A 19,866-nucleotide genomic window follows, 5' to 3' on the forward strand; every position below is an offset into this window, starting at 1 on the left:
CTTTGGCAAGGCGGTCCTTTGCTCTGCTATTTGATTGGCTATTCTAAATTTTGATTCTAAATTCTTTCCCTCCTCCTTGCTCTGGTACTGCTTTGGGAGTCTGTCATAGATATGGAATACGTCGGAGGACCCAATCCCCTCGAAGAACAAGTTACTTTCTTACCTGGTAACGTTCTTTCGATGGGATGGTCCGACGACGTATTCCATATCGCTCCCGCCCTGCCTTCCCCGCTGCAGAATTTCTTTGCGATTGCAGCTTACGTTCCGCAAGGCTTTGTGTCTGACTGGCAGTTGGCTAGTGTCACACGTTCTGGGGGAAAAAACTACAACGGATGACATCGGACGTCGGAGGAGGTCCTCGACGACGGCGCATCGACGTCATCGATGCAGGACGCAGACGCCGAAAAAAGTTTCCGAAGCAGCACAGCTGTGGTGATTACATGTCATAGATATGGAATACGTCGTAGGACCATCCCATCGAAAGAACGTTACCAAGTAAGAAAGTAACGTGTTCTTCTTCCCACTGCTTAATCATTTTGAAATGCCATTTTGCTCAGTTCTCATTCTAAGTATTGCTTATCTTGATGCACTGTCTTGCTGAACTGGGTCACAACTGATGGGAAGTGTTGTTAGTGTGTATAAGAATCTATTTCTGAAGAACTCGAGCTTTCCCTCCCTTGTGAGGAACTGTTAGAGGATCCCTTGTGTGTAGTTTTCACTGGGCCGTTTTGCTCAGTTTTCACTCTGGTTCACTTGGTCTACAAGTCATATAGGGAGTGTGTATATTTTTCCGTGATTTAACTTAACTTGCTTGATACTTGTGATACATGTGTTTGATTAGAAGTGTATAAAATAAATATATATGTAAACTACAAAGCTATAGTCAGTGTTTCCTTGTTTCATAGTCTAGTGGGCCTAATGTGTAAACCCTGAATACTGCTCATCTCCCTCTTGAGATAAGTCTGACTGCTCAGCCATAGCTACCAACAAAATCTTTGTGGTACAGACTGATTCCAAAGGGGATTTATTGCTCTCACCTGTAGTCCTAATCTGGTGTAGTGCTCCCTAAGGGAACTGAACTGGATTCTGCCTAACACTGATGCCTCATGATATGAATAGACAAGTGTTCGGTTTAGGAAGAATATATGAGTGTCGGGGGCCAGGGCTCTGGCGACTGTCCTGATCTGGTCACTTCGAGGAGTCGGATGTGTATCTGTATCAAAGAGCAGAGGGGCATGGGCCTAGTGGACTGTGACTTGGCAGGGTGGGTGTCAAGGGGGCACAGGCAGGTTAGTGGAGATGAATGGGCACTGCTACGGTCTCACACGGCGCAGTGAGCTCATCTGTTCTGGGACAATACTAAAGGTTGCAACAATGAATGGCTGTGCTTCCTTGAGAACAGGGTTTGTGCAGAGGTGGCAGGAGGCAGTGGGGTGGGGGCCTGGGCTGGCGGTGTGAGGTGCAGGGCAGAGGGAGAGACCGGCTTTTAGACCTAATTTTCAGGCCTAGTAAAAGATGGCGTCTCGTTACAAAAATGAGTTTTTGAGCTTCAATAAGGCTTGGTTACATGTTTTCCTTATTGGTAATTATTAGGTGATTAATACAGATTACGTTTGAGCAGGAGGGGGCACATCTCCCCCTTCAGCACAAGCAGGATCTCTCTATGCAGGAATGGTGCGAGGGGTGGAAAAGACCACCTCTCCTCCAGCAAGGTGTATATTTATTGAATGGCTGTTTTTTTGGGAGGGGGATTGGTTTGATGGTTTTTTTTTTTGGGCAGTTAAAGAGCTGTAAAAAGATACTTTGAAAATGGTTCCATTTCTTAACATTTTGACTGTTCAGAGAGACGACTAGACAGAATCCTAACCGATGGGCAGCAAAGGAATGGACAACTCCAAGAACAACTTTTACAGCAACTTTCCCAACAGCTCTCTGGAACTTTGAGTAGCAGGATAGACAAGACTCTACGGGAGGAGATGAAAAAAACGGTATCACAGTGTAAGTTTCAAAAACTGTCCTTTCAATAAAGGTGTGTGCTCACTGTTTAAGAAATCTAATGTCATGTTGGCCCTTCTACGTTGTACTTTCCAAAATGTGATTTGAAATGTATAAAATGGTACAGCCGCAAGAGACACATTTGCTTTTCAAGTTTCACCTATGCACATTTATTTTTGAAGGCCTGTGACAGAATGCCTTCAGTTTCTTTTCTTGATTTGAAGAAAGTATGCTGTTCAGCAACACTTGAAATCTTGAGTGTGCAGCAAGTACATAAGAAGCACCTTCACTAGATAGCTGAATATGTGCTCTGTGAACCAGCTGTTTACACATATGTATTGCCTGTTTAGGGATAAAGACTGCCATTTTACAACTGTTGATATAAACTTTGTCTTCTTTAGTTATTTTACCTGGACACTTAATCTAAAGACAGTGAGCCACGTCTATTCTAAGCAGACAATGCTTAATTTGACAACACGATCTTGCAGGTCTGCTGATTCAATTATTCCTGCTAGACTAGTTTCACAGTTGTTTAATGCTGAGAAGTTACTGGAGTGCAGTTTTTCAAAAGAGCATTCCAAGTCCTGAGGTTCAGAAGCTAACGACTGGCAACTGTTAGGAGTCACAGAACCATTGGGCATGACGTTCCTACTTCCTTTTCTCTCCTCCCTGTTTATGAAGAGGCTCAGAAGAGCATGTCACTATTATTTACACAGCTGCAGTGCTTTCTAAAAGGAATGGTTTGGCTCATTCTCCTTTTGTATGCAAAACATAAAAGAAAGACAAATTATACATTTGAAGACCTCAGTTCAGGAGCTCAAGCCTAGAGACTACTAACTGTAGCTTATACTATGAAGACTCAACAAATTGCATTTTCTAAATGGATCTTCCATTCAGCTTCCACTAGATTGTAGTTCATTGGCGCTTCATTACAGCCCAATACAAATGTCATTATTGGGTTATTCCTCTGGTGGCCATGCTATCAGATGCCACATTGAAGCAGTGCTGTCGCAGCCACCCAATCTTGTTTAGTGATTTGCAGTCTTTGGTGTTGAGCTCATCCAGTGAGGAAAACCGGGTGGGCACAATTTTCTTTTTTTTTAAGTTATTTTCATGATCCGAGACCATGATGCTTTAGTTTCTCACAGTAGAACTTACATCCTTACTTGCAAGGGGTGTTTATGAAAATGTGAGCTGATCCCTACATCATCTACAAGGCGTGTCACCCTGCTGTCCTCATGCTTACCTCACTGAGCAACTCAGCATCTCTGGAGGCCTATATTCCATCAGAAGTAAGAACATGTGCAGACTCGAACTCCACCAGTGCTGGAAGGGAAAAAAAACAGAACAGGGCCCTTCTTGGTCTACTCCCCAAGATTCTGGAACCTCCTCTCATCCAACTCACCCCCTCGCTTCTACAGTTCAGGAAGGAGCCCAAACCCTTCTCTTCAAGGAATGTCTCATCCCTAAAAACTAGGTCCATACACCGTCCACTCCCCATCATACCTGGAACTGGGTGATCTGATCCCCAATTCTCCCCTGGTTAATTGTAGATCAATTGCTGACAAATGCTGTCTCTCCCCTGTTGGTAGGACACTACTCCCTGGTTTTTCTGCACCCTATCCTTGTCCTTCCCCTTATGATTGTAAATTGCTCTGTTGTTTCCCAAAGCGAAGTCCATGCTCAATAAAAGAAAAACTAAAATACTGCTAAAGATTTCACAGTGGAGCCCTTGGTTGGACAATACTTTTGTCTGAAACCCTGGACTTTCAGCAATGGGCGGCTTTGTCCACATTTTGCAGACATTTATGTATATCCGGGCCTTAAACATGAAAAAAGAGCCTCACAGATTAGACCTTATTAATAGCCACTGGAGTTTAGTCTCTTTCAGGATAATATATCTGCAACTGAGGTCCCACATCTAGAAACCGAGCCTGTATTCTACAGGCCCTACCTACATTTCCAGCTTTGGCTCAAATCCATAACGAAGGGGCCATCTGCCACAACCTTGTTTCAAATACCCCCACCAGTGCTTGCGTGCTTGTGTAGTGGATGTGGTTTCTTGTAATTACAGACCAATTATAAACCAATACTTTCACCTTGCAGTGTCTTAAATGTACTGGCTGTTATTGAGACAAAACAAAGGAAATGCTTAAAGATGCTTTCCTGACTAGAGGGTGACCATGATCGAAGTCCTGTTCTACTGACCTCCACGCCCACCTTCTTAAGACCAGCTAGCAGCACACAATTGTGTATGACCATGTTTGCAGAGGATATTTGCTTAATTTACTGACAAGAATTCAAAAATGTTGAGATTAATTACTTGTGAACATGTTTTATGACTAGAATATGGCAAACCTGAACACATTGTGCATGCAGTTCGGTGGATGAGATACCTTCCTTTGAGTGTTCAGCATTAGAAATGCAGGTTCGGGGTCTGTGGCATGCAGGGAGGCTGCCTTTCTGAGTGTGACTATCGCGTTTCTGGTTGGAAGTAGGGGGACACATTTCTTATGCTGGGATTCAAAGGAAGAGTGTGCAAAAAAATGTTATTGTCCGGTTCGTTCGGGCAGGTCGCATTAAGCATACTGGAGTCGATCCAAAAGAATCTTCCTATGCATCCTACCTTAGTTTTCCTCACTTCTACACATGTAAAATCATGTGAAAAACATGTTGGGCGCAGCCATCTTGTGCTAATCTTATCTGTGGATCGATCGCCATAAGTTTAAGTGCGCTTGCGGCAATAAATCAAAACACCTGCCCCTGAAGCTGACATCACTAGTCCGATTGATCTGTTCCACCTATTTTCATTACGTTCGTGGCCAGAGTAGCCCAACATGCCACGCCATCACCGACGCCCGCAGAAACAGGAAGATAACCACAGATATCCTCACACAGAGCGTACCTTCTGTCTTGCCTTGAATAGCATTTGCATATAGAATATTTCAATAATACATCAATAGTGCTCAATCTAACATGTGCTTTTATTTTTCAAATAATGTTCACAAGAAATTATAAACTCCTGGAAACCAACTATTTTTTCATCGCCCAGGTAAATTGGAGCGAACGACCATCGCATGACTCTCAAGCTAGGCAGATTATGGTGAACAATGAATGTTCTGTGTCTTTGTGTTTCCATATTGTACAACGTCAAAACAATTCAATGACTCACTTGGTGCTCTGTGTGGGAGAATACATTTTTTGTTCACTTTCAAGCCCAACGCTCTTGCTTCTCCACGAATGCTGACGGGTTGCTCCTCATTGCCGGAAACGCCAATGAACATATCGGTCCATGTCGATCGTCCCACATAACCGTGATCGAAAAAATGCTGCTTATGGTGATCCTCCAGTGTTGATTGAAGAAGCCATCGGCTGGCACCTGGAACCTATGGCATGGGCAGTTGAGTACAAAGCATCTGCGGACAAAACACAATAAAAATACATTTCAGTAGTCGTTCTGTACTGTAATATAACAAGTTACTGTATAACTCATAACTGTTTGAAACCTAAACATAAGCGCAAAACAAGCAATATTTAACACGCGCAGGAAAACATGGTGTACTATTTGAGTACAAGTTGAGCGCTGTGAAGTAGGTATAGCTCCCAATGGGATGGATAACCACATGGAGAAAAGGAAGAAAAAACATAACAAAAATTTAGGTTGAACCACGGACAGATGTCATTATAACAAAGCTGGCAAGTTTACTGATCGAAAAGCGATCACAGTGCACACGGACAAGGTTTACCCCACCGCCCCCTGCACCAACTTTATGAAGCTCAACAATACAATGGTATGTTCCGCGGGACAAAGCGGTTTAGATATCACCACCCTGCATACGGGTGGTGTTTGTTTAATTAGTTATTATGCATACAGCACCCTACTCTTTTTTAATCCCAATAATAATTTTATGTAATCTTGAATTTACATAATTTTTGGAAATTCCATGGTGAGTGTCTGTCGATGATCAACCGCTCTGTACGATGTATCACACACGTTCACACTAACTTGGGGAATGTCCGCTAACAATATATTAAGTTACCTTTTTTTTCTATTCCCCACATCGTATGTCCTTCGAACAATTGCTGATAACCGTCCAAGGCCAAATTACAATAGGGCAGTTGTCCTGTTCAAAGGCAGAGACGTTTAGATTTCGATTCGGGAAAATAATGCGTGACAAATAATAATTGAACACGGCAATGATGTGGTACAGTGTTTCAGAACTGTATTGCCAGCTTGAAACAAAACATTCACAAATTGTGTGTGTTGCTGCAATGCACGTGTTTATATCAGCCCTCAAAAGGAAATTCCACATAAATCCAACCTCATCCTCCTCCAGAACTGTTTTGTGCCACCAAGCATATTCCCTGTTTATTTAGTAGTCGGCTCTAGCATATTGTACTTTACACAATGTAACTTGTGAGAGTTACATAGACTGTATCCTTTGTTACATGGAGAGATAATCCCAGTTTACACACGCTGTAATCTATAGACTGATGAGCAAACAAAATTGTAGCCTTCCATCCTCTATGTAATACTGTTATGTACATTGTCTTACCAAACAAGGGTGCGTGTTCAGACACTGTGTGATGTCATTACTGGCGCTGTGGCCTTCCAAAAGGCACCTGTGTCAGCCCTCTCTCTAACCTTTCATGCGAGACAGGTGACATATTACATCCCTGAGCAGTGTGTCAACTAGTTCGTAAAAATTGCCTTAGATGGTGAAAGTGCATTTTCGTGCCGCTGATTGTAAAAGTGGTTATTCTTGAGAAGTCTGTGTCAAGTCAGGAAGGGGCATGAGGCAATGAAGAATTGGTTCCCACTATTCGAGTAGGGGTGTGCCTTTTGGCATCAGATCAGTTTTCAGAAGGGTGTGAATACCTGGGCAGCACAGGATAACGCAGCCAACATCGAATGTCTCTGACTGTCTGCTATCCAGGAGCAGTGTGCCTCCAATGATCTCACCTTCACCCAGATGCTCACTGTGTCTAGAGCACTGGTTCTGTCTACGCCTTTCCAAAGGCACCAACAATCCGTCTGTATTGAGACAATTTCGTGATTTTATTTTTTTATTCTGTAAGAAATCGCATACTAGAATGAACTGGACAATATATTTGTATGATCTAGTGAAACTCAGATACTAGGCACAGTATAAACCAATAACTCAGATGCTGGATCGCACATTTAATATAGGGGAGTTTGACCTTAATATTCTTTTACAGTTTCTTTTGAGTTCAAATGTTATGATATGGCATTCATGACATTGCATTATAACACCTCCAAATGTTACTGTGATCGCAGTTTTAAAGAGAGCTACAAATCATTTGAATCTAAAAGTCCACATTCCGACAAGTTAGGATTTTTTAGGACAAAGCTCTTTTTGCAATGTTTTTGGCATTGTATGGGTCCTGGGAACAAAATCGGCATGCAGTCCATGAGTATGCATAGCCAACACAGTCAATGTCAGATCTTTGACAAATTAAAAATCTATTTCCTCGTATATTGGCTTGGCCACCCGTTGTTTGCTTCGTTTTGCAAAGGCATTGTAGTAACAAAGCATCCCAAATGTACTCGCTTTGGACAAAAAGGGTTGGCTCAAGCCCAGTCGGTCCAGCCGGTAAATCGACACGCCTGGACGTAGCTGATGTAGCCTCGGTAGTCGTGCTGGTATGAGGACCTGAGCGGTCCCTCCCACGCGGGTGAGTGCTTGGAAAGGTGTCTCCATTGCGGGGTGCGCTTCAACAAAGTGATCCTACCTTGGGCTTGGATCGATGAAAGACGGAGTCCTTTGGAGGCGATCTCTGGAAGAGCTCCCTCCACCTGGCTAGTCTGTTCTTCAGAGACCTCGAGGAAAGCGCGTGGCACGCGGTACAAGCTTGCCAGGCGTGGTCTGGGCCAAGGCAACATAGGCAGAGGGCGTGGGGCTCTTTAGTTGGAAAGAGACAGTCGCAGGAAGGACACCTGCTGAACCCTGTAGATGTCGACATGCACCGGTGAGGAGCTTGACGCCTGAGGACCAAGTCACTGAATGATAAAAAGAGAAAAAGACAGAAGAGAAGAAGTATCTGTGCTTGGAATTACATGGCTGAAGCCAAACCCAGGTGCTCTGGTGAATTTGGCCCATTCCAGTCAATGCGGAAAAGGGGGCCGAGGTGTGGCGCCGGAGGGCTGGGGTCAGGGCAGCGCATGCTCCCAGGGCCGTACCCTGCATGCCTCTCAATTTAAAGGGGAAGGTTTTTTCTGGTGAAAAAGGTTCCGTCTCCCGTGCAGTATGGAGTGAAGGGGACTAAGAGTACGTTAGTCACTATGGTGAGTGACTTTAATTTCCTGAAGTTCTGGCGTGTTAAGTCCCTACGTTATTGTTATGGGCAAGTGCAGTTAGTCTCGTTCTGGCCTGCATGCTGTCTATGCCAAAGTGCAACCTTTTTGGCCTGTACTTTAGGCACATATTATGGAACACCTCCAAATCTCCAGTGTGACAGAATTCTGTGAGTCCCTTCAGGTCTCTCGAAAGTGTTTTATCATACACAATCTTTTCAAGTACTTTGTGCGGAGGTGAACATGGCACCAACCACTTCTTCCGTTCCTCCTCCATCGACAACGGTCCATGTGCACATTTGTGAAAATGGTGCATAAATGAACGTCATTTCTCAAGTAGAATTTCCAGAGATTCATCACTTTGGAGCACCACCAAAGATGGTTGCTGATGGACCGACACCATTTTATAAGGTATTCCAAACCCTTCTTTCTCCAGCATAGGGTCTGGCATGGATTCCCATGCTCATGAATATTCCCCGTCGTCAGGCCGGGAATCCTCGGTATAGAAAAAATCAGTATCAGTTTCGTTTCTGATCTGTCTTTCTTAGTAGTAACCAATCACTGATCTCTGCGTCATACTGACCACAGCCAATGACTGCCCTCTCCCTAAGCCCCGCCTCTGGCAGCCATCCTCAGATGTTTACCGCACATTCAAGTGTTGGGAGTCCTCGTGCTGTAGCTCTCGAGCTTTTGCTGCGTTTTCGCGCTTTTTCTTAGGAGAATTTTCTTTTTTTCGGTCAAAAGAGGCTCAAGCTCCACCGTTTCTTTATCCGATCAACGGGGACCTGTGTCGGATTCTTCTACGCCCCTCAAGGGTGAAGATTCCGTCGAGCCACGCTTTTGGAGGACTCCAGAAGTTTCTCAGGCCCATCTCGATCATGGCCCAGGAGAAGGGAAGCTCGACGCCCGGAAAGCTGTTCAGGGTCTGCCCTGGATGCCAGCTTCAGAATGTCTTTAAGGAGGATGAACACTCCCTTTGCCTCTACTGCCTGCATGAGGACAAGACGCACGTGGAGAAGGACTGTGCGTTTTGCGGCAATATGTCGGAGCGGACCATGAAGGACCGCCATCTGCGTCTTGCCAACTGTCTGGAAGGGAAGAGCCCATCAGGCGGGAAGAAGAAGTCGTCCGAGCGGTCTTCTAAGACCTTTGAGGGCGTCCCGGCGACGGGGGTCCAACAGAAGGCCAAGCACCGCGAGTCCGCTGGCACCGGGAGCGCCGAACGGTCGGGCTCTATGGGCGCCAGGCAGGGCGCATCCTCCCCGGCACCATCAACCACGAGCCAACGCTCTGGCTCGGGTAAGAGGAAGGCCGAGCACCCGGCGAAGCTCCTGGAGAGACCCCGGTCGAGCTCGAAGGCCCCATCGGAGGGGGAGCGAGGCGGTGACCCTCCCCCCAAGGAGAAGGCGGTGAGCGCACCTAAGGTGGTGAAAGCCTTAATCCATCCGGCCAAGGCCTCTATCGAGACAGTCGCGTCGGCCCTGGCTCAGCCTGTGGAGGCTACACCAGTGGTGGCGACCTCGGGGCCCAGAGTCTCCCTGCCACCGCAGAGGGAGTCCTCTTTCATGCCCATCGACAGGACCCCCGTGAAACCTCCGACAGAGAAGAAAAAGGGGGGGCAGTAGGTCGTCGTGGATTTGGCCTCAACCTCTGAGGAGGAGCTGATCGAAATCTTAAGCCACGGCGTTGGCGTCGAAGAAGACCAGCCCTTCGGGAGGGATCCCGACGTAGGAGACAACGAGAACGTCGAGGGTGCCGACGGGGCTCCTGACCGCCCGTCGGACTCCCCTCAACCAGTGCCGCAAGACAACTCGGCGGCCATTTTGTTGGCTATACAGTCCTTCTGCTCGGAGATAAGGACGAGATTGCCGTTAACACCAACAGAGGAACCTCTCCCGACGGGGGACCCAGAGCCAGGCCCTTCTGGGAGCCCTCCTCCTAAGAGAAGAAGGATTCATCCTCCACCTCCTTTTCAACCATCGCGCCCTGCTCAGCCCTCCTCCCCGTCCACGACCTGTGGGGATGATACGGGGACTGACACGGCCGCGACGGGCACAGACGACGAGGTTTACGACGAGGATCTCCCGTCGTCACCTCCTCCCCGGGCTTCCCCGCCCGACGAGATTGGATCGTTTCATGCCATGATCGCCAAGGCATCCGAGCTTTTCCAGTTCTGCCCGGAAGAGAAGGAGGAGGAAGGTTTCCTTTATCAACGGCGCGAGACCAAGAGGAAGACGCTCCTCGCTGTACCTCTACTGGACGATATTTGGGATGAGGGTCTCGCCCTCCTCAAGAACCCATCCACAACGCCTGCGAGAAGGGATCGGTACGAGAAGAAGTACCGGGTCCCGGACGCGGCCCACTTGTGCCTTCGGGCACAGCCGACCCCGGACTCGGTCGTCTCCGTGGCGGCCAGGTAGAAAGCGGGGGGGGCCTCGGCCTCTACGTCAACCTCCCCGCCGGACGGCGAGGGAAAGAAGTTGGACACGATGGGACACAGAGTCATCTCATCGGCAGCGATGATGATTAAGGCTGCTAACGCCTTGGCTATCGTAGCCCGCTACGACAGGGAGTTGTGGTACAAAATCGCCCCCCTGCTGGATTTCCTAACAGACGACAAGAGGGCGGAGGCCCTAGAGATCTTGCAGGAAGGAGAAGTGGCGTCGGACCACGCCATTACGATAGCGACGGACATCGCTGACACTGGATTTCGCCAGTTGAGCAACGGCGTGTGCCTTAGACGGCGTGGATGGCTCAAGGCAAGTGACTTCCGTCAGGAGGTGCAGACCAGAGTCTTGGACATGCCGTTCGACGGGAGCAACCTGTTTGGGAAAACAGTGGACGATTCCCTACAAGCCATCAAGAAGGACACGGAGACGACCCGGGCTCTTGGTGTTCTCCAGCAACGACGGCCGCCCTTTCGGAGCGGCGGAGGCAAGCAGGGTGCCTCCAAAGGTTCCGGCGGCGGATTTTCCACCTATCGTCAAGCGGCCCGTTCTTCGTCACAGGAAGCCTACAGGGGACGAGGCAAGTCGGGCGGACCCCGCCGTCGTAGCCAAGGAGGACAAGGCGGCAAAGCCTCGTCGAAGCAGGACTGAACCGGCCGTGGGGTCGGGCCCCCACCGAAGCACCCCGGTGGGAGGCCGGCTGGCGAACTTCGTCAGCGTGTGGGCGTCCATCTCCGCCGACCGTTGGGTGCTGGACGCCCTGGCCCAGGATCACGCGCTCAAGTTTCTAAAGAAGTACCCGCGCGTCCCCCCCGTGGCAAGGAAGGAACATCACGTCCCTCAACTTCTCTTGGAGGTAAAGGCGATGCTCAAGAAAGGCGCCATCGAGCTCGTCCCAAAGAGGCTTCGGGGCTCCGGAGTTTACTCAAGATACTTCCTCGTGAAGAAGACGACGGGAGGATGGCGTCCCATCCTAGACCTACGACGACTGAACAAATTCATCAAGGCACAGAAGTTCCGGATGGTCACCCTCCAGCACATCCTGGGTCAACTGGAGGAGGGCGATTTCCTGTCGTTGTTGGATTTGGAGGATGCCTACTTCCATATCCCCATCCTAAAGGGACACCGAAAGTTTCTCAGGTTCGTGGTCCAAGGGCGTCACTACCAGTTCAGAGCCCTTCCCTTCGGATTGAGGTCGGCACCCAGGGTGTTCACCAAGTGCCTCGCACCGGTGGCGGCGCAGCTGTGCCTGGAGGGGATCCACGTCTACCCCTACCTGGACGACTGGCTCATCCGAGCAAAGACAAAGGAGCTCGCCGCGGAGCACACGGCGAGGACCGTCCAACTACTCACGGACCTGGGATTCTCCATAAACTACGCCAAGTCCCACCTGGTGCTCGCGCAAGACGCGCTGTTTCTGGGAGCGAAATTCGACACAGTGGCGCTTCTGGCCTCTCCGTCGGAGGAAAGGACGAGGGCCATCTTGGGCAAGGTGCAGTGGATGCTGGTTGCGGACGCGGCCAGGGTGAGGTCCATCAAATCCCTCCTCGGAATGATGTCTTCTTGCATTTATCTCATCCGCCTGTGCAGGCTTCGGATACGCCCGTTGCAGGAGTTCCTGGACGCTCGCTGGATCCAGACGACGAGCAGCTTCGAGGACAGGATCACACTCGACGAGAGCTTCCGACGAGCGATCCGGTGGTGGGGCACCCGCGCGCATCTGACAGCGGGCATGGACTTCCAGACCCCGGGCCACCAGAAGACAGTGACCACGGATGCCTCCCTGGAAGGGTGGGGGAGCGCACACCGAAAATCTGCACGCAAGAGGCCTTTGGCTGCCGACGGAGAAGTCCCTCCATATCAACGTCCTGGAACAGTGCAGTGTTTTGGGCCCTCAGGTCCTTTCTTCCGTCCCTCAAGGGCAAGGTGGTGAGGATCTTCACCGACAACACCACCACCTTGTTCTACATCAGGAAGCAGGGCGGTACCAGATCCCCAGCCCTGTCCAAGGAGGCTCAGGATCTGTGGCATTGGGCCGTCGCCCAAGGGATGTTTCTGGTGCTGTTTCATCTGGCAGGGATAAAAAACACCATCGCCGACTCGCTCAGCAGAGAGCTGCGCTCGTGCCACGAGTGGGATCTACGACAGGATCTAGTGGACCGCCTCTTCTGACGGTGGGGCACACCCCAGATCGATCTGTTCGCGACGGCGACGAACTCCAAGTGCCGGAGGTTCGCCAGCAGGTTTCCCCAGCCGAGGAGCATGGGCGATGCTTTCTCGTTCCCCTGGGAGGGCCTGTTCCTATATGCGTTCCCTCCATTGCCGCTGCTGATCCGGTTCATCAACCAGCTCAAGAGGTCACGGTGCAGGATGATCCTCGTCGCACCTGCGTGGCCGAGGCAGATATGGTTCCCGGACCTTCTGAACTTGTCAGCGTCCCCGTCAATCAAGCTGCCAGTGGACGCGGATCTCCTCTCCAGGGAAGGAGGCGCCATCCTCCATCACGACCCGAAGTCGCTGAACTTGCAGGCCTGGCTCCTGCAGCGTTAGAGTTTGGAGGTTACGACATACCGGCCGACTGCAGACAGGTTCTTGCAAAGGCCAGGGCGTCCTAAACTCTTAAATGCTACGGACACAAATGGAAGAGGTTCTCTGTCTGGTGCAACGCACAGAAGATTAACCCTCTACGGATTACGGCTCCTCAAGTACTGCCGTACCTGCTGACGCTGGCCAAGGCTGGACTGGCGTACGCTTCCATCAAGATTCATCTTGCTGCGATCTCCCGATACACCAGAACCACGGGACGGACGTCTTTGTGGTCTCATCGTCTGGTGAAAGAATTCATGAAGGGACTGTTCAGATCGTTCCCGCCGGTGAAGGCACCGGCCCCGGCGTGGGAGCTCAACGTGGTGCTGACCAAGCTCATGGGACCTCTGTTCGAGCCTCTGCACTCAGCTCCATTGAAGTTCTTGTGGAAAATAGCGTTTCTTGTGGCCATCACCTCCGCACGACGGATGGGAGAGATCCAGGCCCTTTCCTGCAAGCCCCCGTACTTGACTTTTCACGACACGAGGGTAGTGCTCAGGACGCACCCCTCCTTCATGCCCAAGGTGCCTTCGGACTTCCACCTCAACAAACCCTTGGTGTTGCCTGTTTTCTTCCCGTCGCCTTCGTCGCCGGCTGAAAGGACTTTGCACTCGCTGGATGTGGCTAGAGCGCTGAAGTTCTACGTGGACCGCACGAAGAGTTTTCGGAAGACATCACAACTTTTTGTGAACTTTGGACCTGTCAATCAGGGGAAGGCTCTCTCGAAGGCTTCCATTTCCAGATGGCTCTACGGCTGTATCATGTACTGTCATCGGTTGGCAAACCGACCGCTGCCTGGCCGTCCGAGAGCCCATTCCACCAGAGCGATCGCAGCTACCAAGGCGTTACTATCTGGTGTGCCCTTGCTAGACATCTGCAGGGCTGCTATGTGGAGGTCGACGCACACCTTCACTAAATTCTACTGCGTCGATCGGGATTCCAGGGATCCAGGGTCGGCCAAGCAGTGCTGTGCAACCTGTTCGCCTAAGGTGAGCCTGGTGAGGAGGTAAGAATTGCTTAATGTTGAGTTTTTTATATAATGCTTAATGTTGAGCCTTTGCCACCTCCCGTGGTCGTGCATGTGTGTACTGCTATGTATTCTGTTATTCATGAGCATGTGAATCCATGCCAGACCCCATGCTGGAGAAGGAATAAGTTACTTACCTGTAACTGTTATTCTCCAGCATGGGTCTGGCATGGATTCACATGCGAACCCTCCCACCTACCCCTCTGCGGCTCTTCACTTGGTCATACTGCCTCTTCACGTGCTACCAAATCTGAAGATGGCTGCCAGAGGCGGGGCTTGGGGAGATGGCATCATTGGCTGTGGTCAGTATGACGCAGAGATCAGTGATTGGTTACTACTACGAAAGACAGATCAGAAACGAAACTGATACTGTTTTTTCTTTACCGAGGATTCCCATCCTGACGACGGGGAATATTCATGAGCATGTGAATCCATGCCAGACCCATGCTGGAGAACAACAGTTACAGGTAAGTAACTTGTTCCTTCTTTGAATTCTACATCTGTTTAAGGATTTTAGGTGATATACAATTTGACATTATCATCAGCTAAATAATTTCGGTATACAACTGTTAATGGACATAATATTTATATTTAGATTTGGCCTTGCAATTTTTACCAATATGTGGCTTTCCACATTAGTCCCCATTAAAGCATCAAGCAATTTACTCTTCAAATTTAACTCAGTATATTGTATCTTGGACATGTGACGTTCTTTGTTTACAATATGACGTCACACGCACTTATATGTGTGATGTCATCACGTCGCTGCGTCGTCCACTTCAAAACAGGTATCTAATACAGTCACTTAGGGAACAGCACCCTCGTGAACGCCAGCATGCATGGATAGCATATTTAGGGATTGATCCCTGCAGATATTTTGCTTGGGAACCCAATAACAACTACCTGGTAAGCATAATTGTATTAATGGGACTTTTAGACCTTCATGCCAGCTGTTTTCGTTCACGCACAGAGCATTTCCAATTTGAATAACACAGACCGTGCCATTTGAATAACACAGACCGGGCAACATGCACATTTTCAGCAATGTATTTAATAAGAGGAGTAGGGGGCCTAGCATTAATCTTTTGTCTCCTTCTTCTTCTTCTCCAAAAGAATACCAAAGATTCATTGAAAGGAGCTAATTTCACTTTCAAGCCAACGTATGCAAATATCTATTGGGATTACCTATCTGTTAAATATGATGATGAAGCTTTTCTTCATATTAGAACCTCAAATTTCCAATTGACATCGCAATACTTTAGAAGCGGGACAGACTGGTCCCTGAGGTAGGCCTTGATCTAATATTCATTCATTTAATTAAACAAATGCCTATTTTGGTTTCTCAATTACAAATAAAACCAGGGAATCAAACCCGTTTGAATTTCTCATTGGCTTTCAGATTTAAGTTAGTGAAATTCTCTTGCAGTAAGCCAAGTTTTGGTCATTTATCAATAAGTTTTCCTTTTCTGGGTGGTGAACACACATATGGGTTTAAATACTTAAATATTTCTGGTCTATTAGTTCCAAATGCAACTACTTACCTATCACTAAATGGTATTTAATCAATGTTTCTGGACACTGGACTCTCTACACTGGTCTTTACAATTGCTTTGCTGATATTTACACAAATACTTTTAATTGTATTCAGACAAGTACAATTACGAAATTTGGCACACAAAAGAAACAATGCTGACTTGAAGTTGTTTTTTCTTTCTTTCTGTAGTAATTGTCCACGCGTTTTGCTTTCCCCATATGCCATCATCCTGTGTGGTGTATGTGTTATCTCATTTTCATATTTTAATAATTTATATTGTCAATATCTTGTGTTATTGTAGTTGGTTTTTTGGCTAATCTGCTTTGAATAATTTGACTATTTTATTTTGTTACAATGACAATGCACAGCCTTGATAACGACCAAACTGGTCGAAACACGTGTCGGCTGTTCTGCTGAAAAATAAGAAATCAAATACAACCTATATTTCTTGCTAGTCAAGATAATTTAATTTCAAGACTGTCTAGTTATTTCAACTACCATTTGTCTAACTACCTGTGATCTATATAGATTACTAAGAAACAGTTCTTACCAAGCTCGAATATTGTCTCAGAACGTTCACTTTAACATATTCAATTATTTTGAACCTTTGTGGGTGGTTCGCAGTTACCGAGATTTTTGCTGCTGGTACTTTTCTTGACTTTTGGGCTAACCTAGTTTGGAGAATAGCGCGCGTATCTAACCCACTATCACATTTTTTTCTCGCATGTGACATTCCATTCATTTTCCGGCCACTGGACATATGCATCACTAGTCTGCTTGTTGACTGTGCCACACCTGCGCCTGAGATGATATTTGCTCTAATGTGCGATTGGTTTGGCAAGCAATATCTTTTGTTTCAAGCTATGTCTGCGTCTTTATACTCCTCTTCTTGGCTTCTAAAAGAATAAATAGAAGAAGATGCTGAATGTATTACACACATACAGAACATACAATGTTGCAACTAAAAACCAAGAAAGACTAAAACATCTGCTCAAAAGTGTGTGCATAACAAACTGGTATGTTCTTTGTCCTTGGTTTCTTGATTTGCTTCGAAACAATGGCCTTCTCTTTGCAGACGGTGACCTCAAGCTGCAAAAAAAGTTTTTATATGGTTTTAATACAGCAAGTTTAATTTCAAAGCATACAAACAAAAGTACATATCTACAAATCGAAAACAACTAGACATACTGAAAACGATAGCAACATAATTAGTATGTATTCATAATGCAATGTGATGCCCAATTTTACTTCATATATGTATTCCTCTGTTCCATGCGCCTCTTCTAACGCCACATATGGAGTACATTCCTTGAAAAGAATATTAAAAAAAAAAAATATGCAATGTCAGCTAAAGTGCACCATAAAGGTTTGCATTCGACAGAGCACCTACAGCGAAGTATTTTACATAGACTTTGTACCATATACTGTTAGGGTTGCTTTCGCAACACAAATAGAACATTAGTATGGAAAAAAAACCTCGAAATGAGTGTACATGACTTGGTCATAACATTCAGTTCATATTTCACCTGATATCCATCCGAGTTCAAACATGGACTTGATTTGAGGTCACCCTGTAAAACATAATGATTACAATTTTGCCCAACGTTACAACCAAAATCAGAAAAGTTTTAAACAGTGCACAGTTACATACATTTATGTCTCAAAGTATATCCAATGTTGGATGTACTCTGATTCTTGAATGTGAAATGTGAATAGAAATACCTCAAGCTGTGGGCCTGTTCCAAAGGAGGAAGAGATGGTAGTCGAAGTTCCACCATCCACCAGTAATACAGCACAAATAGCGAAATGAAAGTCAAACATTCAATGCAGAAGAAGGTACATACTGAAATGAAAAAATGAGATACAGACGATGGTACACACACCCGTACCGTACCTGCCACTTTGTACAAATTGCCAGTACTGCACATAATACATTTGCATATGTTTACATTGAAAGCATACCACATGAAAGTTGTTGAATCGCATACAAAGAGTAGTGTATATAATTACTTGGTAGGTGTATGAGGTTGATGTTAATTCTGGAAAAGAATTGATGCAGAATCTTGCTCCTTCATTTTCAGCCCAATGTCCGAAAATAGTACATTGGAAAGGGAAAATTAGTACTTGAAAAGTGGACTTATGCAACGCTATAACATTTCACTTTGTGCAGGTCGGTAGGGCTCACCATTGGGATAGAATGAGTTTTGGTGGTTTTATCGCTTCAGAGGGTCTGTGCTTCCATCAATGTGCTCTAAGTTATGAAGGACATGTTAACCAATACATTTCTCAAACATCATTTTTAATGGGCACTGCAGAAGTTTTCATCAAGGATCCCATTTATTGGGTCGATGCTCCAGAAAGCAGGGAAAGATGAATTATACTAAAATGAAATATTTGACACTTTTGTTTAATCTGGTGACTATGGAAAATGTAGTAATAGTACATTTATGTAGATAAACAGATGGAAGATAATACTTATTAATGCAGACCACCGTCCTACATACCAACAAACCGAACAAACTCCAGATCCACTAATCGCCACAAAAGCCGGCTGCAGAAATTGAGTTGGGAATGGCATTTGGAAGCAATTTAGGAGGAACTCGCAGTCGACACTTTTTTGTGTACCTTGACTGGTCGTACAAATCCTCAGTGAAGTGCAGGCTGCAGACGTGGAGAATCGATTGGGCCTCACGTCGCCCAAAATTTCCTGGGCCTTAATTTCAATCTCGTCCACTTTACAACAACTGCAATTTCTAAGCCATCTTCTTATTGAATTAATAGCCTTTGGGAATACATGCAGGATAGTGCCAGGATCTTTTGCGTGGCTTGCAGAGGTGCAACCAACAACCACACATGATGGCTTTCTTGAAAAGTGTGTGAGATCTGTATAAAGAAATATGAACTATTAGCACAAATAATGCTAGATGAATGTGAATGAAGGAATTTGCACCACAGCTTTGTCTTTAAATTTTAATTAAAGTAAAGAAAGAAAAGCTATGTAACCTGTCGAGTGAATTCAGCGACAACTTTATTATACATTTATTATACTGCACATTCTACTATAATGCACAGTGATGAATTGTGGTAGTTACCAAGAACAAAATACCTGAACTAATTGCTAATGCCTAGGTCTTTGAGATACATGAACATCAAAATCCTGGGAACATTTGGGTAACATCAACATAAACGTCCATAGTAACGATCGATGAACATAGGAAATTAATTAGTTGACTTTGTCGAACAGATGAGCTGATTCAGCAAGCAGAGAAACAAATATCCAGTGAACAGGTAGCTTGATGATGAAATACCTAGTAGATCACCCAGATATTCTCAAGGTGTTTGTGGGTGTGTATGTGAATGGATGACGTGTTTATTGACACCCACTATGCCTCCATCCCAATGGTTCCCATCTGCCATATGAACCCACCCTGCCGCCATTTACAGCGCACAGGCATAGGCCTACTCGTACAGCATGTAGCGCAATAGGGCTAGGCTTGTAACTGAAACGCAAATATGCCTTGTGTGGGTCTTTGCTTTTTTTGAAAGTCGCATACTTTTTTAGGCCATGAATGCCAGTTTGATGAGAGTTCAATATGTGGATAGTAGTTGTGAACACTGTTGCTGAAGATATATTTATTAACATGCTCAGTTTACATCGCCTTATCAAAATATTCACATGGGTAATTGTCTAACGCTGCACGAGAAAGGAGGCTGGATGGGGACGATTTGAGCGCAAAAGGCAATGAACACTGCTCTTTGGACAAGAAAATTGCTTGATTGCAGGGACAGGACTTGAAGAGAGGAGTATGGAGAAACTGCATGGCATGGCCATGTCGATAAAATGAATTAATGGGCCCTGACACGAAGCTACCAGTGATTGCAAGAGAGCTCGCCAGACAAGATGTAGGTCCACAACACACAAAGCCGATAGCCCACAAAGGTGGCTATCTGTGAGATGAAG

The 19,866-nt window shown here is 46.5% G+C and overlaps 1 protein-coding gene across 3 annotated transcripts in view; it reads left to right on the forward strand.

Moving 5' to 3' along the window:
• Positions 1-19,866, forward strand: part of EDC4 (enhancer of mRNA decapping 4) — a 2,544,921-nt gene that overhangs the window by 1,966,747 nt on the left and 558,308 nt on the right. For all 3 annotated transcript variants that reach the window (XM_069603831.1, XM_069603839.1, XM_069603847.1), the window contains one exon: positions 1,843-1,998. In XM_069603831.1, coding sequence (XP_069459932.1) covers positions 1,843-1,998 — 156 coding nt within the window. The remainder of the gene's footprint in view (positions 1-1,842; positions 1,999-19,866) is intronic.

The sequence above is a fragment of the Ambystoma mexicanum genome, chromosome 1p (assembly GCF_040938575.1).
Source record: "Ambystoma mexicanum isolate Mex_15411 chromosome 1p, UKY_AmexF1_1, whole genome shotgun sequence".
NCBI lineage: Eukaryota > Metazoa > Chordata > Amphibia > Caudata > Ambystomatidae > Ambystoma > Ambystoma mexicanum.